This window comes from Ovis canadensis, chromosome 11, assembly GCF_042477335.2.
Source record: "Ovis canadensis isolate MfBH-ARS-UI-01 breed Bighorn chromosome 11, ARS-UI_OviCan_v2, whole genome shotgun sequence".
Classification (NCBI taxonomy): domain Eukaryota; kingdom Metazoa; phylum Chordata; class Mammalia; order Artiodactyla; family Bovidae; genus Ovis; species Ovis canadensis.
The window spans coordinates 50213956-50240179 of NC_091255.1; the positions used below are offsets into that span (position 1 = coordinate 50213956).

General features: G+C 58.8%; 2 protein-coding genes and 1 pseudogene across 2 annotated transcripts; all 3 read right to left on the bottom strand.

The window, feature by feature from the left end:
• Nucleotides 1–1459: 1459 nt before the first annotated feature.
• LOC138415213 (keratin, type I cytoskeletal 16-like) lies at nucleotides 1460–6442 on the bottom strand (annotated as a pseudogene).
• A 4546-nt stretch (nucleotides 6443–10988) lies between these two features.
• Nucleotides 10989–16819, bottom strand: LOC138415212 (keratin, type I cytoskeletal 17). The gene is made up of 8 exons (XM_069543472.1): nucleotides 16019–16819; nucleotides 14878–14960; nucleotides 14130–14286; nucleotides 13175–13336; nucleotides 12430–12555; nucleotides 12115–12335; nucleotides 11999–12024; nucleotides 10989–11213 (listed from the first exon to the last, which is right to left on the bottom strand). Exons 1-8 carry the CDS (start codon nucleotides 16472–16474, stop codon nucleotides 11119–11121), a joined length of 1326 nt encoding a protein of 441 aa, XP_069399573.1. The 5' UTR covers nucleotides 16475–16819; the 3' UTR covers nucleotides 10989–11118.
• A 1612-nt stretch (nucleotides 16820–18431) lies between these two features.
• On the bottom strand, nucleotides 18432–25714 carry LOC138414744 (keratin, type I cytoskeletal 42). The gene is made up of 8 exons (XM_069542530.1): nucleotides 25250–25714; nucleotides 22861–22943; nucleotides 22579–22735; nucleotides 21276–21437; nucleotides 20571–20696; nucleotides 20103–20323; nucleotides 18867–18916; nucleotides 18432–18742 (listed from the first exon to the last, which is right to left on the bottom strand). Exons 1-8 carry the CDS (start codon nucleotides 25712–25714, stop codon nucleotides 18645–18647), a joined length of 1362 nt encoding a protein of 453 aa, XP_069398631.1. The 3' UTR covers nucleotides 18432–18644.
• Between the last annotated feature and the right edge of the window lie 510 nt (nucleotides 25715–26224).

The following is a 26224-nucleotide window of genomic DNA, read 5'->3' on the forward strand; positions in this document are numbered from 1 at the left end:
AGGCCCACGCCCCAGCAGTGAAAGTACTGAGTGCTAACCACTGTACCACCAGGGAATTCCCGTGTTTGATTTTTTTTCATTAAAATTTTAAAATATGAGAGGCATCATGGCAAGTGAGAGGATTGTACACCTCAACAGCCAGGTAGGGTGGATTTAAGGGGTAAAGTGTAGGGGGTGAGGGAGACACCTTGGTGGGTTGAGACAGGACGGCCAAGTGTCCCAGGGGAGAGGGAACATCAAGAATGGTTGAAAAGAGGGGTCCTGATCACATCCTCATTTTTTATCCTGCCCACATTCTCATTAGAATGGTCACTGGGGGGACTTCCCTGGTGGTCCAGTGGTTGGAAATCTGCCTTACAGTGTGGGGTATGTGGCTTTAATCCCTGGACAGGGAACTAAGATCTCACAAAACAAGGAGCAAGTGAGCCCATGCATAGCTAAGACCCGACAAAGCCAAATAAATGAAAGTGAAAGTGTTCATCGATCAGTCATGTCCCACTCTCTGCGACCCCACAGACTGTGACCCAGCAGACTCCTCAGTCCATGGAATTCTCCAGGCAGGAATACCGGAGTGGGTAGCCATTCCCTTCTCCAGGGGATCTTCCCAACCCAGGGATCGAACTCAGGTCCCCTGCACTGCAAGCAGATCTTTACCATCTGAACCACCAGGGAAGCCCAAATAAATAAATACTTTAAAAAAAAAAATGAATGAAAGGTCCTTAGGTAGAAATGAGGGTGGGAGAGATGAACAGCAAGAGGCCTAGTTCCAGGGAGAAAGGAAGGTGGCGGTGGTTGTGGGGATGAATGGGAGGGCATGGGTGACAGATACTTCTAGGGGACTCATCGGCACTCAGTTCACTAGCTGAGGGGAATGAGGAAGAGAAAAGAGTTAATAGGAGTGATGAGGGGAAGCAGATTGGAAGAAGAAAAATTCAGTCTTAACCATGGACACCACCCCCCAAGACAGAAGTCTCACCCTCTACCATCCAACACCAAGATCCTGGGACGCAAAGGTGAGGAGCCAAGGGGTAGAGTTAGGAGCTCAAATGTGGGAGTCTTTGGGTTAAAATACCTAAAAAGATAGAGCCATATAAAAGAAAGATGGTCTTTGCAGTCGAGCAGACTTGAGCCACAGTCATGCCACTTGGTGTCTGTGTGACTTTACTCTCCAAGATGGGCCTGACTACAGCCAGCTCACCGAGTTGCTGGGAGACAGTGGAAGGAAAGGGCTGCTGTAAAACCCTCACTCAGCACCCAGCAACATGAGCGAGCCAGCCCCCGGCCTGCGTCCCAACTCCTACTCCCACCCCACAACAGCCCAGAGGGCGTCTAGGAACAACGTGCAAGCTCTTTCACTTGGCTCTTTCCTTCCTCCCTCAGGCTGTCAGGCCCCAGAAGATTCCTTGGAGGCACCTCCAACCCCCTCCAGCCCCCCTTCAAGAATGGAGACCACACAGAATTGTTGCATCAACTAGAAATTCAGCTTTATTAGCCCACCACCAGCAGAGAGGAAGGGACGACAGCTGGGAGCCGCATAGCGGGGGAGCAGGGGCCAGACTCGGGCCTTTGGGCAGTGAAGCTGGTGGGTGGGCAGGTGGGAGGGCAGGCAGGAGGCTCCTGGAGAAGCTGCTCAGGGCTTGGAGCTCTGGCCAGGGCAGAAGCCGGACGAGCCCTCCTCCTTGAGGATGGACTGGGTCAGCCGACCAGAGGAGGACGGGAAGGAGGAGGTGAAGATTGTGGGAGAGAGGAGAGGAAGTGAGAAGGGCGCTGGGAGGGCCAGGGGCTCAAGGGTGGCCGGGACCCTCAGGAGCCTTACCTTCTCAGGAAGCATAGTTTTGGCCGGATGGTTTCTGGGAGGAGAGGCTGTGCGGGAGAAAAGGCAGAGCAGTCAGGTGTGCTGGGAGCAGCAGGGGTGGGGCTGAAGGGTCTGGGGGCAGGACAGGGTTCCAGGCACTCACTGGGTGTCCTCGCCCTCCAGCAGGCGGCGGTAGATGGCGATCTCCTGCTCCAGCCACGCCTTCACGTCCAGCAGGATCTTGTACTCCTGGTTCTGCGGCTCCATCTTGCAGCACAGCTGGGCCAGCTGCTCCTCCACGCTGCAGATCCGCTCCTGGATCTGAGCCAGCTGCAGGCAGTAGCGGCTTTGGGTCTCCTCCAGGCTTTTCTCCAGGGATGCTTTCTGTGAACGGGAGGGAGAGAGTCAACAGAGGTGATCATTGCTGACCCCCTAGGTCTCTGGGCACATGTCCTGAGAGGTGCACGGATTTTTACTTCAGCTGGGCTGCTGATGAGCCAGACAACGTGGAGAAAATTTATTCTGGGCTTTAATTTCTCTGTCTATATAATGGGTGCAGTGATCCCTCCAACCCACTCCTGGGAAAAGAGGAGGAACCGTGCGGTGGTAAGGTTCCATTACAGGGGGTGGCGCCATTGCTGGCGATTTGGAGGCTGGGGCTGTGCCCTCCTGGTCCTTCTCACCATGCAGAGCTGGGTATGCAGCTCAACTTCCAGGCCCTGGAGCACCAGCCGGAGCTCATTCAGCTCATTGAGGCTCTTCTGCATCAGCTCACTGTTAAAGGCCGCTTCTTTGTTCAGCTCCTCAGACTGAGACAGGAAAGAACAGAAGGTGTAGAGTGCTCCGGAGGACCCCTGGCTGGGAAGTCCAGCAGGAGGGCCGAGGACCCATGTCCCACCTTGCTCAGGAACCAGGCCTCGGCATCCCTGCGGTTCCTGTCTGCTATCTGCTCATACTGGTCACGCATCTCATTCAGGATGCGGCTCAGGTCCACATTGGGGGTGGCGTCCATCTCCATGCTGACATCCCCACCAGCCTGATTCCACAAGGCAAGCATCTCCTAAGAAGGGATGCGAGGAGGTGCTCAGCTTACCCCTTCCCTGGCCCCAGGTGCATTTGCAACCCCACTGGACCTGCCTCCCTCCACCAGCAGCAACCTTACCTCCTTGTGGTTCTTCTTCAGGTAGGCCAGCTCCTCCTTCAGGCCTTCGATCTGCATCTCCAGGTCAGTCCTGGCCAGAGTCAGCTCGTCCAGCACCCTGCGCAGGCCACTGATGTCGGCCTCCACTCTCTGGCGCAGGGTCAGCTCATGCTCATACCTGGCAAGACAAAGGTCAAGGCCTCAAGGTCCATCATGAGGCTTCTGAGGCTCAAGACCTGCTGATCCTCCTGTCTGGACAACCCCACTGCTCGCCCTCTGCTCACTTGGTCCTGAAGTCATCCACTGCCAGCCTGGCGTTGTCATCTGCAGAAGGGGATGTGCATTCGCTATGGTGGCCTCGATAGTCTGCAGAGGGGGTGAAGGACAGGGCTAGTTAGCCAAAGCCCCACTGTTCAGAAGTGAACAGCAGCCTCCCCAATCTTGAGAGCTGTCTAGCTGGTAGGTCAGGCTTTACACCCCCAGTCAGCCTCAGGTGCCTTCCCCACTGAGCACAGTGTGCGGGGGTGATACAACCACATATCCCCCACCGCATCCTGGGCCCAAGCCTGAGAGAAGCTGAATCCAAAGAAATGCTTGCATGGAGTAAGAGACTCGGGGTACCAGCCCAGCTCAGACACCCTGATGCTGAAAAAGGACCCTCTGCCACCAATTCTAAGTGGCCTGTAGTCACTCCTCAAAAGCAGGCTTCAGTCTCCCTCTTTGTAAAATGGAGACACTAGCAAGCGTTCTTCTAAGGGCCACTGCAGCCATGATCTCTATCTACACTCCACCACCAGAGCCACCCACCTGGCCAACCCACCTTGTTCCTCAGATCCTCAATGGTCTTGAAATAGGGGCTAGAGTCACGGGCGGGCCTGGGCCCCTGACTCTGGTACCAGTCATGGGTCTTTGTCTCCAGCTCCCTGTTGGCCTCCTCCAGGGCGTGCAATTTGTCCAGGTAGGAGGCCAGACGGCCATTCAGGTTCTGCATGGTGATCTTCTCATTGCCAGGGAGGAGGCTACCATCACCACCACTGTAGCCTACACCAAGGCCACCCCCATATCCTCCAACCAAGCTGCCACACAGAGCCCCTCCAAGGCTGCTGCTGCTGCCGAAGCCACCGCCATAGCCGCCCCCCAGCCCGCAGACACCCCCGGAGGAGCAGCGAGGGGAGCAGGATACGGACAGGCCCCCATAGGCGCTGGAGGCCCGGCAGAAGCTTCCGGACAGGACCTGGAGCCACCACCGACGTGGCTGGAGGCCTTCACGGAGCTGAAGGAGGTGAGCTGGCGGCTGCAGGTGGTCATGGCGAGGAGTGAGAAGAGCGAGGCGCTCAGGGAGGCCGAGAGGACGCTGAGGCCTCAACCAACAGGAACATTTACATGCACGTGAGGAAGGCGGGGCTCCCCTCCAGATCTCATCGCTCCGGGTCCCATCCAACACCCCTCTCCGGATTATTCAGCCCAGGGTCGATGCACTTCACTCTGTTCTGCGCTGAGTTCCCACCCAGCTTTTTTTGGGGGGGGGGGCGTGGGGGGTGGAGCCAAGAGAAGACACACCAACTCGAGTCGGTGGTGACTCAGGCTAGGCGAGAAGAATCTGGTTCCCGTTCCTAGAGCCTGAGGGGCCAGCAGTGCCCTGGCACAGGCGACTCTGTGGTGACTGCATCCCCAGGTAGTGAGTCAGGCCATGGAAGGACTCCCTGCCCCATGGTGACAGCCTTGGATGAACGGCCTCAGTGACACTGTCCAGGGGCTGTCTCAGAAGACAGCTGTGGCATCCTGGCTGTGGACAGGAGAGCTGGGTTCATGGCCCTGCTCTGCTGTGCTCGCTGTGTGACCAAATTCCTTCTATGAGCTGTTGTTTGCCCTCAGTAAAGTGACAAGGCTGGACTGGGCAATCTCAAAGTTCTTTCTAATTCTAAAAATTCTATGCCTCTTTCCCTTACTGGATTCAATTTCAGTTACAGGGGCTGCTTATGAGTCCCCAGGACCTCCTGGAAGTGGTGTGTACCATGAAACCAGTACATGGCAGCTTGAATCCCTGCCCTGACAAGCTACATGGCATAGGCAATCCTTTGGTCTATGAGCCTCGGGGCCTCAGTTTTCTCATCTGTGAAAGGGGAGGACATACCACTAGCCACAAAGGAACATGCATGAAAGACCCAGCTGGCCCCTCCTCAGTGGCCACCCCTGCTCCCCTCCCGTCTCCCCTTCCTTCCTTTCCAGCCCAGCTACCCCTCACCTGCCCTTTCTCACCTACCTCCATCCTCTGGTACCTCCCTCCCTCCCCCTGGCCCTCCCCTCTGCCCCCTTGCACTCCCACCCTTTGAGCAGCACCCCTCCACCAATGCCTTGCTTCACTTAATCATGGGTACCCACCAAAAACTCCATTGGGAAGGAGTCCCCACTCTGCTGCTGGTACCGCCTATGACCCCGACCCCCACCACAGGCTTCTAAGCCCCGACATTACATCTGCAGCTCAGATTTGAACAATTTTCTCTGGACCGCCCACAGATTCTAGGTTTAACTTGGCAACTCCATTCGCTCAGTCAAAGGAGACAGGGAAGGTGGATCTCTGGTCACCTGCCACACTGACCAGGGCTCGGGCATCGTATGGAGATATCATATGTAACGTATGCCACACGGTCCTGTGAGGAGCCCTGTTCCTGCCACCAGTTCACAGATGATGGACCTGGAAGGGGAAGTGGACTTTTCAAGACCTAGGGCTCAAAACCCTGTCTGTCTGCTCGCCCAGCCCAAACCCTTTCCACCATCCTAAACCACTCTCTCTATGCCCCTCCAATAAACACCATTGTCTTGAGTCAACTCTGTGAAGTGAGGAGGAGAGAGGGAGAGCCAGAGAAATGGTGATTTGCCCAAAGTCACTGAGCTGCACAGCCAGGATGAGACCCTGGTGCTTGGAATGTCTCCACATTCCCACAAATGCCCTGCAAGTGGGGATCAGGTGTGTCCATTACCATCTGCCTCCCCAAGGTGCCTGGAATGAGCTCTGCCCAGTGGGCATGACCTTGGCCTGGGGGCTAAAGACAAGACTGGGGGGGGTCTGGACTCCAACACAGAGGCCCCCCTGAGGTGCCCTGGGGGGTGGCCACTGTCCTTGCTCTGAAGTGCCTCTGTGGAGGTGAGAAGAGGCAGAGAGGGCTTGTCTCAGCCTGAGCCCTGAGCGATACCACCTTGAACCTTGGGGCAGGAAAGTCTGTCTCAGCGTAAACAGGGCTTTGCTTCTGCCGCATCACTCCCCTCACCTGTAGGCACAAGGCCCAGAGAGATGAGCAGAGCTGGTACCCAACACATGCCTTCAGGGCCAGGCCTGGGAGAGGGAACTTACTGTTCCATTCCCCCAACCCCCAAAATGGGCAAAAGGGACTTTGGAATCTTGGACAGATATCTTACCATTGCCGGCATCAGCATGGGCCTGGAGTTCAGGTCCAATCAGACTCATCACCTTCAGAACTGGAAACAGCATTCGAGGTCACCAAAGACCACCAAGCGCCAACCAGAAAGAGCAGAGAAGCAGAGACTGGACCAAGGTTCGGCACCCTGACCCAGGCCCACACTGACTCTCCCAGGGGTCTCTTCTTCTCTGCCCCCCCCACCTGCCCCGCATGCCCTCCACCTCCCTTCTCACCAGATTACCAGCCCTCCCCTCCACCCCCACACCCCTTACCTCCCCACCCCCATCCTGGATGAGTCGGGGGGATGGGATTACACACCAGGTCCTGCCCTGGAGATCGGGGACCTGCGTGGGCTGAGAAGCTTCAGGAAGCTGCCAACCAACCCATCAGACCACTTCAGTCAACACCTCAGACCGAGTACCCACCATGCATTTGGGGTGCGGAGGGGAGGAGAGTGACGTCGTCATGGTCTCTGAACTGGTCAAACTTATCATTTGACCCTGGAAAGAAAAATTAAGGTAGGGAATACAACCCGGTACAGCAAGAAACGTGGGACGCTGGGCCTGTAGCATGCAGCTGGCATTTCCTTGGTGCCAGTGAGGCATACCTGCCCCAAGGTTGGCAAGAGCCAGAATCGCCAGGCCTGGTCGGCGCAGAGCACAGACTGCCATCCCCTCCTCCACCCGGGTCTCTTTCCTGTCTCCTCGGTCCAGCCCCATCGCAGGTAGCAACACACACCTGACTTGGTCAGGGAATATCACTGGCCAATGCCATGCTTCACAGGTGGCGTTAGTGGTAAAGAACCCGCCTGCCAATGCAGGAGACGTTAGAGACACAGGTTCAGTCCCTGGGTCGGGAAGATTCCCCAGGAGGAGGGCATGACAACCCACTCCAATATCCGTGCCTGGAGAATCCCATGGACAGAGGAACCAGGCGAGCTATAGTCCAATGTGTCACAAAGAGTCAGAAACGGATTGAAGTAACTTAGCACACAATGCCACGACTCAGCTTACAGTGATTCCCAAACCTGACTGGTCATGAGAGTCTCCATACAGATTCCTGGGCCCTGCTATGACCCACTTCATCAGCACTGGGCTGGATAAACCTGATGATGAGGACGTTTTTTACAAGGTCCCAGGGGATTCCAGCCAGGCTGGGGAGCAAGAGGCAGCTGGGGGAGGGGGGAAATGAGATTCCGGGTGGGGGGGAGGGGGGGAATGAGATTGGGGGGGAGGGGGGAATGAGATTCTGGGTGGGGGGGGGGGGGATGAGATTCGGCGGTGGGGGGAGGAAGAGAGCTCCCAGCCCCTGCTGGCAGCCAGAGCCACAGGCTTCAGGTCAGAATGAAGAAAGAGAGGAGCCCAAACAAGCCAGGACAGAGCAGGCTGGAGCTGGGCAAGGAGGGGCCAGATACTGGGCAAGTCACTCCTCCCCTCTGAGCCTCAGTTTCCTTCTCTGGGAAACGGGAATAGCAGCACTACTTCACAGGCACATAGCGGTGAAATCAATAAAGAAGCTTGCACAGAGTGGTGGCTATCACTGCATTTACCCACAGGTATTTATAAAACACATACTATGTGCCACACACTGTGTGGACACTCAGATGCCAAGAACGAGACAGAGAGGCCCTCAAAGCAGGACATCTGGAGAAGCTAGAGGTGATGCTAACACTAAGTGTTCAGGCCATGACGGGGTGCAGGGGGCCTGCAGGGAGGGGGCGGCTCTCTGGGAGGGAACAAATAGCCTGGATGCAGGCTCCGGCCCCATGACTGGTCCCAGGATCTGGGTAAGTCTGTGAGCAACTGATTTGCCTTTTGTGGTCCTCCCCCCATGTTTCATGGCCCCCTTCCCCAGGGATTGTTCTCACAGCCCCTCAGGATGGCTGCAAAACCAAGAGGCCCTCAGGGGAGCCTGTGGCTGGATCAGGCTGGGTGACCGCCTGCGCTCTGCCAAGAGGCAGAACTGTCCTGGCTCTGTCCCTCTGTTCCCCTCAGCCCCCGACAGCCTGGGCGGTGCAGAAGACAGCAGTTCCCAAGGGCTGAGGGAAGTGTCAGGCCGGCCGCTGTGCCCGGCTCACCACCCATAGACTGGGCTCCCTCCAGGTCGCTCAGGGTCCTCCCAGGCCAGGGCCTGGGTCTCTTCCTTCCCCTGCGCCCAGTGCAGACCCGGGCACAGAGCAACACAGTGCGCTGCGGACCGTGTGACTGCCGTGTCATTTCTCAGCAGAAGTGCTGCCAGGGCACCCTTCCAGGTGTGGGTGTGTGAAGGCAGAGTCACAGGGACTGGCCACCACCGGCCCTGCCCCATCCTGGGAATCCCGTGCATGTGGACATCATAGAGAAGTAGGTGAGGCGGCACCAAGGGTAGGTACAGCCCGGCTCACTGAAACATTCCGTGCAGCAGTGGGCAGGAGTGTGGCTGTGGACAGACTGTGAGTCCCCCGATCCCGCTGCCTGCACACGCCCCAGCAGCCTAGGTCAGCGTGGCGTGCCTGGACAAAGCCAAACAGTGTCCCCAGGACCACGGGCCCTCACCCCCAGTCACTCCTCCCTGCTGCCCCCTCCTGCCCAGGCCTGGGCTGAGCATTCCTGGAAAGGGCCAGCATTTCCTCTCTGGGCCCAGCACTCTGTCCCAAGGACCCCCAACCCCAGCACTGCAGCCACTGCCTTCCTGGGGCAGCCGGGAACATCTGGCCGCTCCCCCACTGTGGCCTCCCGACCACCCACCCACCCACTCACTGTGTGGGCAGGGGCTTCTTCCCCCGCAGAAGGGTGAAGTCGGGGTCTGCCTCTGGCCAACCCCACACTCTGACCCGCCCCACACTCTGACCCCTCCTCACTCGGCCCATCAGTAAGAGTGGACCTCCAGAGTTTGCGGGGAGACGGGCCCCGCCCAAGAGCCTGGGGTTGGGCAGGGGGTGGGGCTCTGGCCGACCTTCCCAGCACAGCCCCGCCCCTCCTGCGCCCCGCTCCACCCCTGACACACCAGGCTCCGGACAGGGGCTGAGTCACTGCTCCTCAGAACCTCAGTGTCTCCATCCACTCAATGGGGCGCCTCTTCGCGCTTCCTGAGACTGTTGTCCAGGTAAATGAGATCACCTCGCGATGAGCCATCCGGCCCAGGGCTGGTTCTTCTGGTTGCAGCCGGATGTATGGTTGGGGGCCAGGTGGGTTCAGCGCCTCCTCCCTCCCGCCCTCATCCCTACCGGGACTGCTGCCCAGGCAACGGACAGACGCCAGCCCACACTCCAAGCCTGCTGGAGTCCTGCAGTTGCCTCTGCAGACGCATGCCCTGGACACCAGCCCGTGGAAGGGAACTCACTGTCCTCCGTGTCCGTGGGGTCAGGACAGGAAGGGCCGCGGGCCAGGGACTCATCTAGCCCCTTCTTCACTGCTACTTCCGAGATCCAGAGAGTGCCTGGGATCTGCTCCAAGTCCTCACACCCCGCTGCCCACTTCATAGATCGCTCCCGTGCCACTGCCCCGCCTACTCCTCCCGCCCCCTCTCCCTCTGGTACCAAACCCCCACCACTGGGGGCTCTGGCTGCTCCTGCCCGCTCCCTGCCTCAGTCTCCAGGCATCCGGGAGAGCAGGTGTTTGGAGGGGTCTGTGTGACTCTGCAGCAGCAGAGAGTCCAGGCCTGTCTGTGAACTAGGATGGGGGCATCCCTCCTCTCATTAATCCTTCCACCCACCCCGACTTCTTAAGAATACCGGGAAATCAGACCCACCCTGCCCAGTGGTTTTCAGATTTACTCAAAGGAAGACTTCCGGGGCTCCTCCCCTGCTGGCTGAGCGAGAAGGGCTGGGCTGGAGGGTGTTAGAGCAGATGGGCAGGACGGCCCCTCCCCCTTCCCCAGGAGGCAGCTTCCCCTGACCTCCAAGCTGCTGGAACCAGGAGGGGACAAAGGGCAGGGAGGGCGGTGCTGCTCCTAGGGTACCACCTCCCCTGAACGCCCCTTCCTCAGCTGACTGTTTGAGGAGACATTCCTGGAAGAGGCCCCGCCCTCTCTCCCACACCTGCCTTTTCTGGAAGCGCAGGTCTCAGATTCCTGGAGTTGAGGCAACGGAAGCTTGGTTCCACCCACCCACCTTCAGTCCTGGTGCCTCTCTCAGGAGGATCCTGATTCCTGTCCTGGCCTGCCTCTCTTCCCCAACCTCCCCCGCCACCTAGTCCCCTCTAAGAGGAGGACACAGCCCACTGGCTGGACGTGTCACCCCTTGGGCCTCTGGCTCCTGAGATCTTCTTGTCCATTTAGGGAGGAGAAAATGAGTCTCCATGAGGGGAAGGCACTGCTTAAGGTCATGGACCCAATTATGGGGCAAGAAGAGGACACCTAAGACATCCTCCTGACACGCTGACCTCACTCTGGGTCTGGTGCTGCCTGGACCACCCTCCCTGGGGTCACTGCCTGGACCACCCTCCCTGGGGTCATCAGCACTTGGGAGGCACAAAGCAACCCCCCCCAAGCTCTGCCCAGATCTAGTCTTCACCCCTGTTCTAAGACGACCCTTGTCCTCCAAGTCGACAACAGTAGGTATCCACGGACAGCTCCCCCCGCCCCCATTTCCCCCATACCCTTCACCCCTTCCTCACCAGGGTCCTCACTGGCCACAAATAGGAAGCATCCTGTGTTTCAGTCGACAAGCTTTATTGGTCAGGGAGTGAGAATAGGAAAGGGACTGAAGCTGGGGGGCTGAGGCTGGGGAGGCTGGAGGCTGCACAGCCAATGGGGAGCCCCAGGGGGCTGGTGGGGGAGAGTCCTCAGTGGGTGGTCTGGTGGACCTGCTCGCGGCTGGAGATGACCCTGCCATCCTGCACCTCCTCCACAATGGTGCGCACCTGGCGGGTGGTCACGGCTGCAGGAGACAGACAGCCGGGGTGAGTGGGGGCCCAGCCCCAGCCCCAGCCCCCTGAGCAGAGCCAGCTCTTCCCACCACGGCTACCTGTGTCCACGCCTCTGCTGGCCCCTCAACATCACACCCAGACACGTGCCCCCTCTGACCCTACCCCTCCCTCCTTCCCACCCTGTTCCTTGCTGGTGCCCCTGGGTGAGTCCCTCCTCCCAAATGGTTTGATTCTGACCCTCTGCAAGAGGAAGACTGCGCAGATCAGATGCTAGTCTGAAATGGAGTCTGATTCCATTTCTCTGCAGTCTCCAGGACGTGGATTTGCCCCCTTCAGACAAGGATCTCCAAGACAAGACCCTGGTCGCCATCACCTCCCTTAGACTAGAGACCCCAGGGCTGGGACCTTATCTTCCTCATCAGACTGGGATCTGGAGGACAAGGATCAAGTCCCTTTCTGCCACCAGACAAAAGACTCCAGACATGAGACTGCTTTTACTCATCCGTAAGGTCCCAGGAGCAAAGAGAGTGAGACCATGTGCCTATCAATGAGAGTCTCAGGGCTGGGACCACATCTCTTTTCTCAGCCTAGGATCTCCAAGGTAAGGGCCTTTTCCTGCCCCGCCCCCATGGAACCAGACAGTGTCTCCCTCATCTAATTAGGACCCAGGTCTCTTCCCCCACCCCTGCTGAGGATCAGCCATCATTTCCTGGAGCTCCTAGGGACACTCCCCCAGTAAGGTGCAGGTGGGTTGCCTGCCCCATGAAGCCCTGCCCTCGGTTACCAAAATGCTTACGTTCTTTGGTCTTGTACTGGGTCAGGCTGCAAAAAAAAAAAAAACAAAGATTAGATGTGGGTCTGAGACTCAGCTCTGCCCCAGGCCCCCACCCCTGGCCCGGCTCCCCCACTCACTGGGCGTCCTCGCCCTCCAGCAGGCGGCGGTAGGTGGCGATCTCCTGCTCCAGCCGCGTCTTCACGTCCAGCAGGATCTTGTACTCCTGGTTCTGCTGCTCCATCTCACAGCGTAGCTGGGCCAGCTGCTCCTCCACGCTGCTGATCAGCCCCTGGATCTGCGACAGCTGCACGCAGTAGCGGTTCTCTGTCTCGGCCAGGCTACCCTCCAGGGACGCTTTCTGCGGGGAGCAGGAGAGACCAGATCAGCGAGGGTGTGCAGGGCCCCCTCCAGAGCCCTGGGCACCTCCCCACCAGGCCCGGCAGCACCCCTACCATGCTGAGCTGTGACTGCAGCTCGATCTCCAGGGCCTGCAAGGTGCGCCGGAGCTCCGAGATCTCGCTCTTGCCGCTCTGCACCAGCTCGCTGTTGGTGGCCACCTCGCGGTTCAGTTCCTCCGTCTGCAGACAGGACACAGGACAGGGCAGCATGAGCCTGGCTTCCCTTTTCCAAGGCGACCCCCATGGTCTCCATATGCTCAGCCCAGGGCCCACTCTGGACCCAGACAGACACCTGGAGCACCCACTCCCCGCAACTCCCCTCACCATGGCTGCCTTCCTGACCTGCCTAGGCCTCTCAGGCCTCCTTCCAAACCTGACTGCGGGAGCAACGCCTTCTCATTAGCCTCCCACCTCCCCAAACCCAGAAGACTTTGAGAGGCTGTTAAATTTTACCTCTAATGCCTTCAAGAAGAAGGTACAAGAGTAGGAAATTTGAGGACCAGCCAGGACAGTAGCCAGACCCGTGGTACTGGTTCCTAACTTCTTGAGGGACAGATGGAAGCTCCTGGGGTCTTGATTCTCTGGCTTTATTCCTGAGGAGGACTCCCCCTGACCCCCTCAGATCCCAGTTTCAGGCAAGCTGAAGGCCTGTGAGTGCAACAGGCAACCTTGACACCTGGGGTCCGTGCAGCTCACCGGGGTTAAGGCACCCAAGGTGCCAGGGTCTGGGCTTGCTGTGGGGACTCAGGCCCTGCGCCCCATGCCCCGGGAGAGACCTCTGGTCTGCAGCAGCCCTCACCTTGCTGAAGAACCAGTCCTCGGCATCCTTGCGGTTCTTCTCTGCCATCTTCTCATACTGGTCGCGCATCTCGTTCAGGATGCGGCTCAGGTCCACGCCGGGGGCGGCGTCCATCTCCACGTTGATCTCGCCACCCACCTGGCCTCGAAGGGCTTTCATCTCCTGTGGAGGAGGGGGTGGTGGGTGTGGGTATCCCCCGCTCTGACCTCTCACTCCCAACCTTCCCAGGCAAGCTCTCCAGACCCCTCCCACAACGCCCCCTTTGTTCTGCTCACCTTCTACCCTCTGACCCTCCAAATGACTTTTGTTCACCTGGTCTGTGTGGGCTTTGCCTCCAATATCAGACTAGGGGTTCCCCAGGATAAATCTTGTGCTCCCTCACTAGACTGAAGACTCTCTGAAAATAAAATCTTAATTCTTAGGCCTGAGCCCCCAAAACCTCCCATCTAACTTCCAACTTCTACCTAGGGTCCATATTGGAGGGTTTGAGCTGGGAATCCTCCTCAATTATCTCCTGTCTGGTGAGGGAGGCCAGGATGGGCATAAGAGGCTTCTGTGGGCCCCTGGGAGACTCCCCAGATGCAGGGAAGTAAGGTGGTACATGGAGAAGGCTGCCCTGCATGGGGAACTGGGCTCTGCAGACAGGGCAACACTCTAAGCTAACCAGCTGGACACCTGGGCAGCACCCTGCCTTCAAATGCTGAGCAGGGTGGAGTGAAAGCCAATCCCAGTCCTGGGGCCCGGAGACCACGAAGGGCAAGGCCCCACCCCTGCCCATCTTCCTGACTCCTCTCCTCTCTGCCTCCTGCCTCCCCTAACTAAGCCCAGGGACCTTCAGAATCTGCTGCACAGTAGGAGTGCTCGTCCCAGTCACAGCAATGGCACAGCCTTGGCACAGCAATGGAGCCTTGCCACCCCCTCACATCTCTTTGACCTACTGCCCCAGCTGCCTCACCTCCTCGTGGTTCTTGCGGAGGTAGGCCAGCTCCTCCTTGAGGTTCTCGATCTGCATCTCCAGGTCAGCTCTGGCCAGGGTCAGCTCGTCCAGCACCCTGCGCAGGCCGTTGGTGTCGGCCTCCACACTCACACGCAAGGCCTGCTCTGTCTCAAACCTGCAAAGGGAACCAGAGAGTTCTGTCAAGATGCTTGGACTGGCCGGTGCAGGTTCTGACCAGCACCCTTCCCTTGAATGATGAGGGGGTGTTTGTTCAGTTGCTAAGCCATGTCCAACTCTTTGCCACCCCATGGACTGCAGCATGCCAGGCTTCCATGTCCTTCACCATCTCCCAGAGTTTCCTCAAACTCATGTCCGTTGAGTCAGTGACACCTTCCAACCATCTCATCCTCAGTCGCCCCCTTCTTCTCCAGCCCTCAAATCTTTCCCAGCATCAGAGTCTCTTCCAATGACAGGGTGGAGTGGAAGCCATTCCCAGCCCTGGGACCCTGGGAACGCAGGGCAAGGCCCCACCCCACCTGGCTTCCTGACTCCTCTCCTCTCTGCCTCCTGCCTCCCCTCTCTCTCTTCCATCACCTGACTAAGCCCAGTGATCTTCAGAATTTGCTGCTTTTGCAGCATCCTGGGCTAAGAGGTGAACTCCTTAACCCTCAGATTCTGGACCTTGCCATCAGCAACCGAGGAGGCCTGGGCTCCTCAGTAGGGAGGGCTGCCCCCAGCTTCTCCCCAGACCCTGGCCAGGGCTCACTTGGTGCGGAAGTCATCAGCAGCCAGGCGGGCATTGTCGATCTGAAGCAGGATGTTGGCATTGTCCACGGTGGCCGTGAGGATCTGGGAAGATGGGAGAGTGATCAGGTCCCTGGGTTGGAATAACTCAACCCAGACCAGGATTCTGAGATGAGACTGTCCATCTGGGGGCCAGGATGTGGCTACCTTCTCCAGGAAGGCTCCCTTCCCACCCTGTCTCCCTGCTTTACTGCTCTACAGTTGGTGACAGAGGCAGGGCCAGCAGGAGTCTGATGGCTGATACTCCCCTCCTCCCCCCACAGAACCCCCTTGCCAGACTCTGCCTTAAACCAAAGCAGACAGCGAGCTGGGAGTGCCAGGCTTGGAATGCAGGAGAGCCAGAAAAGAATAGGAGGATGCCCCAGGCAGCTCTTCCCTAATCCTGGAAAGAGGATGGATGTGAGAAACTCCCTCCTATTACAATTCGGGATACAGTGCCCCTGAGAGGCTTCCCGCAAGAGGAAAACTAAAGGAGCCCTCACCAAAATGTACTTCCTAATCAGAAGTCATGACCCCGGCTAAGCCCTGACCCCAGGCTCCAGGAGGCAGCCCTGCTCCAAGTTTACTGAGCCCGTCTTGAGGGTGCAGCAGGAGAGATGGAGAAGCCAGAAAAATCCCCAAATAAGGCATAGAAGTGGCCTCCTGAGGTCCCACCCACTCTCTCCTGCCTCCTCCTCCCAGCAGGTGCCAGCAGGAGATCACCAGACCCCTGACACCACCTTAGCCCTAAATCCCCCTCTTGTTCCAAGGAAAGCCATGTCTGAGTATCCGGCAGCCCCAGGAGCCCAGCCCTCCTCCTGCCTCCATCCTTCTTATCCTACAACCACACATGGTGGTAAAAAGCTCCATGATGGGAAACAGGCTCCAGGGAGCCCCACAAGACCTACTTGTCCCTAGCCCAGGCTACTGTCCTGAAAAAGAACTCGTAAGCCACATAGTGGCCCCAAGGTGGGCTCCCAGAGGCCAAGCTGGAGCCAAGCTGTCCTTGGCTCCCCGAGACCCTGTGGCAGCCCCCAGGCTGGGCTCCAGGCCTTGATCAAGGACAGATGGTAGGGGAGGAGAAGCTGTGCCCCACCCAGGACCCCTCCCATCACAGCTCCTACCTTGTTCCGCAGGTCCTCGATGGTCTTGAAGTAGGAGCTGTAGTCAGGAGCCGGCCCCGGGGCCTGCTTCTGGTACCAATCACGAATCTTCAGCTCCAGCTCCGTGTTGGCCTCCTCCAGGGCACGCACCTTGTCCAGGTAGGAGGCCAGGCGGTCATTGAGGTTCTGCATGGTGGCTTTCTCGCCTCCCACCAGCAGCCCGTCGACACCTCCAAAGCCACCTCCAAAGCCACCGCCGACAAAGCCACCACTGCCATAGCCGCCACCAGAGCCAAAGCTGTAGCAGCTAGAGTAGCTGCTGCCTCCAAGGACACTGCCCAGGCCACCGGCAGACCCCAGCCTGCAGGAGCCACCACCCAGGCTGCCAGACACGCGGCAGGAGCGGGATGAGCTGCCCCCCAGGCCGGAGGAGCCCTTGATGGAGCCGGAGGAGAAGTGGCGGATGGTGGTGGTCATGGTGGTGGCAGCAGGTGGCGGGCAGACACGGAGCGAGAAGGCTGGAGAGGAGAGAAGCCCAAGATGCTGTTACTGCCAGGGCTCACCAGCCTCCTTTATAGGCCCTGACAAGTGGGCGTAGCGATTACAACAGGCTCACTCCTCTGTTTCCATTCCCCTGGGCTTTCATCACTGCTGGCTGCCCGCCAGCTCCCAGGTGGCTGTGGGCCCCCTCCCCTCCCACCGTCAGGTCTTTGCATCATTTCTCTGAACCCTCACGCTGGGCGTCTGCGTGTGTGTCTCTGGTCTCAGGCCCGTCACCTGTGATTCAGGCGGGCCCTCCAGCTACGCTTTCCCATGACCTAATACGGAGAAGAGGAATAAGAAGGACGTCACCGTCACGGGCCCTCCCAGGCAGCTGCCACCCCAGCCACACCTGCTTGGACCCTGTGTCTGGTGGGCAAATGGGCTTGGAACCCAGGCTGCTCCCAGCCATACACCATGCCACAGCTGGTGCTCCCCCTGGGCAGCAGGGGGGGCAGCAAGCGCCGAGACCCCATCTTGCCTTGGACCCAAACCCACTGAGCTCAGCAGGCAGCAGCTGGGTCAAGGTTGATTACCACCCCGTTTACAGAAAAGGAAACTGGGGCTTATACGGGAAGGGTGTCCCTCTGCCCGACCTGACTCAGAACCCGGCTGGCAGGCTTTCATCCTTCATCCTTCACTGCACTCAGCCACAGCACCCTTCCGCCTCCCTGGGGGCCCCTGACACACTGGCCCCACCTTCTGCAGAGCCCTGATGCCAGGGGAGCATGTAGGGGCTATGATTCCATCTGGCTAGTTTTCTGCTCCTGTCTCTCACCCTGGAACCCCCATCTGGCTAGTTTTCTGCACCTATCTCTCACCCTGGAACCCCCTGGGACCCTAGCATCCTTTCTTGACCTTTCCCCATTTTCTCTTTCTCAGGTGGGGAGTTCTGGGCTGGAGCGGGCAAAGAGGAGCTTAGCTGCAGGCTGGGGAAGTGGCAGGTTGGGAGGGGGCATCAAGATAAGGGGAACAGGAAGAACTGCCCCTTCCAGCCTCCCTACCCTTCCTGTGCCCCAAGAACCCTTGGATGGGGGGTATGTGGCTTCAGATCCCAGCTGGCTGGAAATCTAAAGGACACTGCCCAAGAAGACGGTCTTCCTGGGAACCCTCAACCCCCGCCAGTTGGGAGAGGTCCCCTGCAGCCACCCCCAGAGGCCCCACCCCATCCTCTGAGCTAGCCCCTCAGAATGGGCTGAGTGCCCGCCCCACAGCCCCACCCTGCCCTGCCCACCACCCTCAGTCCCAGGGTCCCGGCAGGCCTGCTGGGCGGAATGTGGTCGTGTCTCAGACTGCTGATGGCTTCCACTTCCCAGACAGGCCCAGACAGCCCCCACCAGCAGCTGAGAGAGATTCCCCAATAGCCCAGCAGCTGCCAAGCCACCAAAGCAAACAGGACGCCCCCCCACGCTCACACGCAGAGCGGCCACCACGCCCCATACACCCCCAAGCCCAACAGAGCCCGTCTGGTTCCCTGGGCTGGCCATACCCCTGCCACACTCATACCCTTCAGTGCCCTGGACCACTTCTCCAGGAAACCCCCTGCCCGGCCCCTCTCCCTCTGATCTTGACCTTGTACCTGCCCCAGGCTGAGGCAGGGCGCTCTCTATAACAGGTGTGGCTCCTGGAAAGTCTATGGGGCCCTCCCAGGGGCCAGCCACCAATAATGGGGGACCCAGGGACTGATTCTCAAAAACTTCCCCAACCTGGTGGACTGTCCCATCCCTCCATCCTCAAGCATCCTGCCTCCCTCCTTTGAGCCCCAGGCCCAGATGGGTTGGGAGAACAGATTGGCAGGTGACAAGCAGCCCCAAACATTTAACAAACTCTCATCACCCCTCCGTCGCTAGCCCACACTGCCCAAACCAATGACCAGACTGAATCACAGGAGACATTGAACTTCAAGCAAAGCTTTAATTGCAGTCACTGGGGCAAAGTCAGGAGGCCCCCCTCAGCGAGGGGAGGCAGGAAGCAGACAGAGAAACACAACAGCTCTTGGGTGGTGGCCCAGACGGGCTCTCGGGGCGCGGCAGTAGCGTGCTGGGAGCTGGAGGCGATGGCTGCCCCTGGGCCCTGGAGGCTGGGCTGTTGCAGGTGGAAAGCGGCCTCAGTGGGTGGAGCGATGGACCTGCTCGCGGGAGGAGACCACCTTGCCATCCTGGACTTCCTCCATGATGGTCCGCACCTGGCGGGTGGTCACCGTGCCTGTGGGCGGAGGGGGAGGAACACACACAGAACCTCAGGCTGGAGGCCCTCCCTGAGCCCCCCCGCACAGAAGGGGCCTCAGCCTCTCCCCACCCGCCCCGGGCAGGACGGGGCAGGCTCTTACCTTCCCGGGTGGGCTGTGAGACCAGGGACGAGGAGTACTGGGTGGACAGGCTGCAGGAAGAAGGGGAGCTGTCAGCCCAGGGGTCCCAGTGGGGAGTCCAGCCCCGTGGGAGGAGGAGCAGCTGGCTAGGCCGAGGGGAGAGAAGCCCCAGGAAATCGGAGAGAAATCACAGCGGGGGGTACTCGGCAGAGAATGGCAACCACAGGGTCAGAGGGACAGGCCCAGTGGGCAGGAATAAGGAAAGCGGATACCCCAACAGGAGGCCCAGAGGCATTTTGCTGCCAACCAGGGATTTATAAGGAGAAGCTGAGTGAGTGGTGTGTTTTTTTTTTTCATATCCTGAAGAGCCCAACAAATAAACTTCATTAAAACAGGAGAGACTGTGGTTAGACTGCAGATGGACTTGGCCATCATCACAGAGCAAAACTCAGGAATGAGTGACTAAGCATGGAGACTCCAGGATATCCATGGCCCCTTTACACCAGGGCCTGAGCACCCTCCCAACTCCAAACCAGAGCGCCACCCATCCTGGACAATGGGATCACCAACCAGTCACTGGAACCAGAAACTCAGTGCCATTGTTACCCATTCCTTCACACACTTACTCAAACGTTTATTGAGTTCCGCCTACAAGGCACGCTCAGCCCCGCTTTCAGGCATCCAGCCCTGCTGTTTTTAGCTAACACATCCTATGGGTGCATGATCTCCCCTCCCCCGTCCTCCGCCTGCCTTACAGCAGGTCTTCCTTCCCGGTGACTCAGACGGTAAAGAATCTGCCTGCAATGCAGGAAACCCGGGTTCAATCCCTGGGTCAGGAAGATCCCCTAGAGGAGGGCATGGCCACCCACTCCAGGATTTTTGCCTGGAGAATTCCATGGCCAGAGGAGCCTGGACGGCTATAGTCCATGGTGTCACAAAGAGTCTGGACATGACTGAGCGACTAACACCTTCCCTGGCCTTACTCGCTGCTCCAGCCTCCTGACAGGTCTCCCTGACCTCACCCTGTCCCCTCAGACACATTTCTCTCTCTGTAGCCCGAGTGACTGTTCTAAGATGTCTTGACAACCATACTTCTCTCTACACAAAAGCACCCTGTTGGCTCCCCAGAACCTATACCATCTAGTGGGACCCCAGCCAGTGTTCTCTGCTTCATCTCCTGCAAGCCTCCACACCTCCTCCTGCCTCAGCTGGTGCTATCCCGGCCCACCAAGCACATGCGGGCTGCCCTCCACTCACTGGGCGTCCTCGCCCTCCAACAGGCGGCGGTAGGTGGCGATCTCCTGCTCCAGCCGCGTCTTCACGTCCAGCAGCACTTGGTATTCCTGGTTCTGCCGCTCCATGTCACAGCGGAGCTCGCTCAGCTGAGCCTCAATGCTGCTGATGAGCCCCTGAAGCTGGGCCAGCTGGGCTCCATAGCGTGCCTCGGTCTCCGCCAGGCTGCCCTCCAGCGACGCTTTCTGGGGGTCAAGGTGTAGGTAACTAGGGAAACCGAGCTGGGGCCCTTCCCCACGATGGAGCCCCCAGAAGTGGGTCCCCAGGTGGTGCCCGCCTGTGGGTGCTGCCAGCATGGCAGGGTGGGAGGTGGGACAGAGTGTGAAGAGGCAGGGCAGGGCAGGGAGCCTCTGGTTCTCCCAGCGGGGGTCCAGGAGGCGGGGCCCAACCTGGAGCAGTGGGCACAGGGCAGGGAGGGGACAGCGGCCCTACCATGCTGAGCTGGGACTGCAGCTCAATCTCCAGGTTCTGGACCGTGCGGCGCAGCTCTGTGATCTCCGTCCGGCTGCTCTGCAGGGCCTCAGTGTTGGTGGCCACCTCGCGGTTCAGCTCCTCGGTCTGGAAGGCAGGATGGGGCCCCTGGGGCTTGAGGAGGCTGGCAGAGGTGAGGCAGAGGGCAGGGGCCACACCCGAGCCCTGACCTCCCAGACCTGCCCTTCCCCCGCCCTAGAGGGCCTCAGGCCCACTGGTACACACTGGCGCTTGCAGGATTCATCTTGTCCTGCGGTCCTTTGCTTCTTCCTTACTGGGTTGCAGGCACACGTAAGGGCAGGCCCTGGCCTTCGCTCTCTGTGTGCCCATCACAGTCTGGGTGCTGCCACTGCTCGGTGTGTTGTTCTTACTGGGGGCATAGGAGTCTGCATCCAAATACACACCTGCCTATGAATTCCCGGGGTTGGGGGAGTGTCTGGTGGGGTCAGGAGATCTGGCTCTGCTCCCTCTGCCCCCGTGAAGGGCTATGTGAGCTTGAGGCCTCTCTGAGCCTCATAGTCTCCCCCTGAACGTGATCGTTTGGTCCCAACTGGTTTCCAAAGGTCCTTCCAGCTGGGAAGCCACATCTGCAAATTTTCCAGTCAGTGCTGAGCACAAAGCACAGGCATACACACGTGTGCACACCTGCTCACGCGGGCCACCCACCTTGCTGAAGAACCAGTCCTCGGCATCCTTGCGGTTCTTCTCCGCCATCTTCTCGTACTGGTCGCGCATCTCGTTCAGGATGCGGCTCAGGTCCACGCCGGGGGCAGCGTCCATCTCCACGTTGACGTCCCCTCCCACCTGGCCTCGCAGGGCATTCATCTCCTGGGCAGAGAGGGGTACAGGAGCTCACTCAGGGCCATCCTGGGGAGAGCCCCTGGGGCTGCCTTCTCATTCTGGGAGAGATGATTGCAGAGGACAGACACAGACAAGCCAACAGCTCCTCACCCTGAAGGTGGAGATAGATGTTGTCGTGTCTCAAACGCGCGTGGCTTTAGATGTCAACAATCTCCCCCAACACAAGCTTGGACAGTGGACTTCGCCCAGCCCCAGTGCGTGCTGGGGCAGGAGAGAAGGCAACTCCTGGTTATGCTGGGGGATGAGCAAGGACAGCCTCACTCCCTGCCCTGACCCCTCACCTCGGGCCCCTACCACCAACCGCGCAGCACAAGCACAGGGAAAGCAGCCCCTTGCTGGTCCTGGGGGCATCAGACCTCATTAGGGAATGTGGATCTGCTCAGGGAGGCATCCCCAAAGCCAGCCTCAAAGTCAAGCAGAACTACTTGAACTCCTGCTATTCGGGCATTCGGCTCTCTCAGCTCAGGCCACCCCAGAGCTCTGGTGAGAAGGAAGCCACAGGGCTCATCAGCCCTCCTGCAGGGTCTTGGATCCCTACCCTGGGGGTGAGCCTTGGGGTCCCTAGGAGGTGGGAGAAGTGGCAGGGTGGTGGCGGCAGAGCTGGTGCAGAAATGGCTCAGGCAGACCTGAGGGAAGACCCGCCCCTGTGCAGCCTTGGATAAATTCCTTAACCTCTCTGAGCCTCAGTCTCCTCACTGGTAAAGGGAGGAACACGCTCCTTTCTCGCAGCGACGCTGTCAGTATCAGCTGAGATAATTGCTGTGAATCACTTGGAATGTGCTGGGCAGATGTTCCTTGCTGTTATGACTATCACTATTACAATTAACCATAATAATTAGCCGGCGTGTTCTTAGACCCATTGGCCTATTAGATGGTTAACTGCCACCACATAGCAGGCTGTGCCTCGAGGGATAGAGAAGTATCTTTCCGGAGAGAGGGCCCTCCAGGCCTCAACCAGGGCCCTCTGGGGGTCTCCCAGGGTCAGAGCCAGGAAAACATCAGAGACAGGAATTGGATGGAGAACGTGGCCTTGGCCTAGGAAGATGTGGGGAGCCCAGCCTTGCCTGTTCCCAGGCAAGTCTTTCCTGCATCCCTGAGCCAGCCTCACCTCCTCGTGGTTCTTCCGGAGGTAGGCCAGCTCCTCCTTGAGGCTCTCGATCTGCATCTCCAGGTCAGCTCTGGCCAGAGTCAGCTCGTCCAGCACCCTGCGCAGGCCATTGATGTCGGCCTCCACGCTCATGCGCAGGTTCAGCTCCGTCTCGTACCTGGAGCAAGGAGAAGCATGAGCCATGGAGTGCTGCGAGGACACCCTCATATGCACAGAGAGCTCTGTGGGGTGCAGAGCCGGACCGCACCAGCCCCCTGAGCCGCCTGGGAGGCCCCGACTCACTTGGTGCGGAAGTCGTCGGCTGCCAGGCGTGCATTATCGATCTGAAGCACCAAGTTGGCATTGTCAATGGTGGCCGCCAGGATCTGGGGGACATGGTGGGGCTGGTGAGCAAGCATGCTTGGCAGCCCTGGGAAGGCCTTGCAACACCCCTCTGACAGCCCTTTGGATAGTGGGCTGGAATGAGTGAGGTGAGGGCCCCTGTGGTCTCCTCACAAGGAGAGAAGGCATGATACCCAGACATGGATACCATGATGCCAGTAGAAAGACCCATATGCAATCCTCTCCCACCATGGGAGTCACTGCCCAAGCTGCCTGGACCTCACTCCATCTTCCCCAACTAAACTCACCTCTAGGCTTAGTTGCCACCTCCTCCAGGAAGCCCTCTTCCATTCCCTGAGTCTTTCCTCCCCATCATTCCTCCCCTCGGCCCATCTCTCTTACACAGTACTTCTCACAAGTGCAATTTTTTTCCATGACTTTATATGTATTTTTGCTCTCTCCCACTGGTCTCTGTGCTCCAGAGGAATGTCGCCTTGTCTCATCCCTGTCTCATTCTGTTTGGAATCCCCAGCACAGTGCCCGGCCCAGAGTCAGCCCCCAGGAAACATTAATTTAATTAAACAATTAATGAAATAGTTAATAAAGCTATGATGGGTCCCACATCAAACCTTAGGACAAGGTTTTCTTTTCCCACAGGGTTATCTGGGAGGTTCAAACGACCACAGGGGAAGGGGGAGGCTCTGGAAGGAGCAGAGCTGTCATTATTGTTGTGAGAAACACAGGAGAGAGGCTCCCGTCAAGGGCCATGGGGGAGGGGGAGGGCGAGGCCCCTGCACGCTGCCCAGAGGAAGCAGAGAGGAAGTCTTGGCAGATGAGCTGGGTAGACTTTGAAGTTTTTTAAGACTGAGGGTTGACGTTTACAAGCTGTAAGAGGGGGAAGCCCCAGGAAACTCAGGCTGGACCTCAGAGCCCACTTGAGGCCCTAAGTTCTGAAAAGGCTCCCTGGGTCAGACTGAACCCAAGAGCCAGTTTGAACTCACCCCAGGGCCTCAGTGGGCCGGTCTGCAGCCTGCAGACCTGCCCCACCTCCCACCTCCCACTCAGGAGGCTGATGGGGCCCAGCAAGGGGGTGGTGGTGCAAACCGCCGAGGGGCAGTGGCTCAGCGGCCTGGTGCGCATCGCGCTGGGGTCTGGGGTGAGGAGCTGGCTGACCCCGGAGCTCGGGAACACTGACTCACCAGGGCTCCCCTGGGTTCCCTGCTGCCCAGACCAAGGCCGGTATCTGATCTGGCACTCCCATCGGTGTGGCTTCCAGGGGGCAACTGCAGGAGTTCCCTTTCTGGCCTGGGTCCCTGGCAGGAGCAGGCAAAGCCCCTCACAGGGCCACAGGCCTGGTTCTCCACCAGGAAATTGAGCAGACTGAGCCCAGGCCAGCCAGCCCCTAGCCTAGCTCTCCCCAAGCCTGGCTCTTGAACCTCTTTGACCTCTCTGCCACCTCTGGAAACTGCAGCCCTTTAGGTCCTTCCAGCCAGAAGGTTTGTGCAAAAGACCCAGGTGCGACGTTCACAGAATGCCAAGGTCATGAGTTCATAGAGATCATAGTGTGTGTGTGTGTGTGTGTGTGTGTGTGTGTGTGTTGCCTCTTCCATCAGACTAAGTTAGAGAAATTTCTCCCCTTGGGAGCTTCCAGTCTGAGTGGGAAGACACAGCTCCTTTTTTCAGGGACCACCCCGCCCTCCTCCGCAAACTCTGCAAGGGGAGACAGCATCTGCCCTTAGGAAACCCCAGAGTGACCATCGTGGAAGGAGTGAGGAAGACCCAGGGCAAAAACAGCTGTGAGAATATGTCAGACTCAGTGAAGTCAGCACAATGAACACAGTATAGACTGAACCTCAACGTATAGAAAGGACCCCAAGGTCTGAAGACAAAAGTCAAGTGCCATCCATCCAGGAGGACTGCCTGGAGGAGATGAGGCAGGTAGCAGGGGAGCAAACTCAGAGGAGAATGGACTAGTGAGAAGGAGACTTCCAGCATCACCTTCCAGCAGCCACACCAAACTCGTTCCCACTTCTGTGCCTTTGTCCACACTGATCTCTATACCTGGAACATCTGCTGCTGCCCTCAAGGTTCTGAAGACTTCCCTGACCATGCCTACATCACCCACACCAAATACCCTCCCCCAGGAAGAAGGAACTCCACACAACCTCCCTTCACGGGATGCCCTCCAGGCCTGGGGACCAGAGCTGGGTTCCGGGGCAAGTGAGAGAGTGAGTGAGTGAGTGAATGAATGATGGAAACCTAGGCTGGAGGAGAGATGTTGGCAAAGGTCCAGAGTTGGGATGCATGAGTCGGAAGTAGATACTGAGGACAGAGGGCAGGGAGTACCCACCTTGCTCCGAAGCTCCTCGATGGTCTTGAAGTAGTGGCTGTAGTCGCGGGCGGGCCCGGGTCCCTGCTTCTTGTACCAGTCATGGATCTTCACCTCCAGGTCTGCGTTGGCCTCCTCCAGGGCACGCACCTTCTCCAGGTAGGAGGCCAGGCGGTCATTGAGGTTCTGCATGGTCTCCTTCTCACTGCCCCCCAGCAAGTTGTCGGCCACACCAAAGCTGGAGCCGAAGCCCCCGCCCAGGTTGCAGGTGTAGCCCCCGCCATAGCCACCCCCCAAGCCCATGGAGAAGCGGGATGAGGACATGGACATATTGCCAGAGCTGCCGACTCCCAGGAGGCTGGGGGCCCGGCAAGCACCCCCAACACGGATGGAAGACATCCGAGAGAAGCCCCCGCTGGGCATACACAGGCCCTTGACAGAGCCGGAGGTGGAAATCTGGCGGATGCTGGTGGCGGTGGCAGTCATGACGTCCACAAGTCGAGCGCAGGGTCTGGTCTGGACAGAGACCCCGGGCAGCCCTTTATAGCCGGGCTAAAGCGGGGCTGGGCCCCTGGCCCTTGAAGTCGGAGCCAAAACCCCAGCCATGTAATTTGCTTCTGTACAAGCCGCCCAGGGCCTGGGGCTCAGGCTGGACACCCGAGTGCCTCCCCCGGCCCCCTCCCCTGCCCAAGCCTGGCCTGGGCACGATGGCCTCTTAGCCGCCATTGTCTGTTAGAAACAAAGGTAGTGCTGGAGCCGCAGCCCCGGGGGTAGGGTGATCTTCCATCCTCAACCGCAATTAGGCAGCTGAGCTCATTCTTGGGGGAGTCCGGAGAACCCAACCCTGGGAGCCAGAAAGGGCCTGGGACAAGGCTCCACAGGCCCGGAGCCTGGGGCTGCTCTGGCCCCCCACCCAGCATTCTTGGATCCCAGGGAGAGGGTGGAGAGATCCAGGGGGACACCCTCCCCCACCCCTTACAGTGGGAGCAAGTCAGC

Excerpts from the sequence above, each read along its gene's own strand:
- LOC138415212 (XM_069543472.1), bottom strand. The coding sequence starts at position 16,474 with ATGACCACCACCATCCGCCACTTCTCCTCCGGCTCCATCAAGGGCTCC. Across the intron at positions 14,287-14,877 it reads GCTGATGACTTCCGCACCAA|GTTTGAGACAGAGCAGGCCT; the intron begins GTGAGCCCTGGC and ends TTCCCTTTGCAG. Across the intron at positions 12,025-12,114 it reads CTGGAGGGCGAGGACGCCCA|CCTGACCCAGTACAAGACCA; the intron begins GTGAGTGGGGGA and ends TTTTTTTTGCAG.
- LOC138414744 (XM_069542530.1), bottom strand. The coding sequence starts at position 25,714 with ATGACTGCCACCGCCACCAGCATCCGCCAGATTTCCACCTCCGGCTCT. Across the intron at positions 22,944-25,249 it reads TCGAGGAGCTTCGGAGCAAG|ATCCTGGCGGCCACCATTGA; the intron begins GTGGGTACTCCC and ends CATGTCCCCCAG. Across the intron at positions 20,324-20,570 it reads TGCAGTCCCAGCTCAGCATG|AAAGCGTCGCTGGAGGGCAG; the intron begins GTAGGGCCGCTG and ends CTTGACCCCCAG.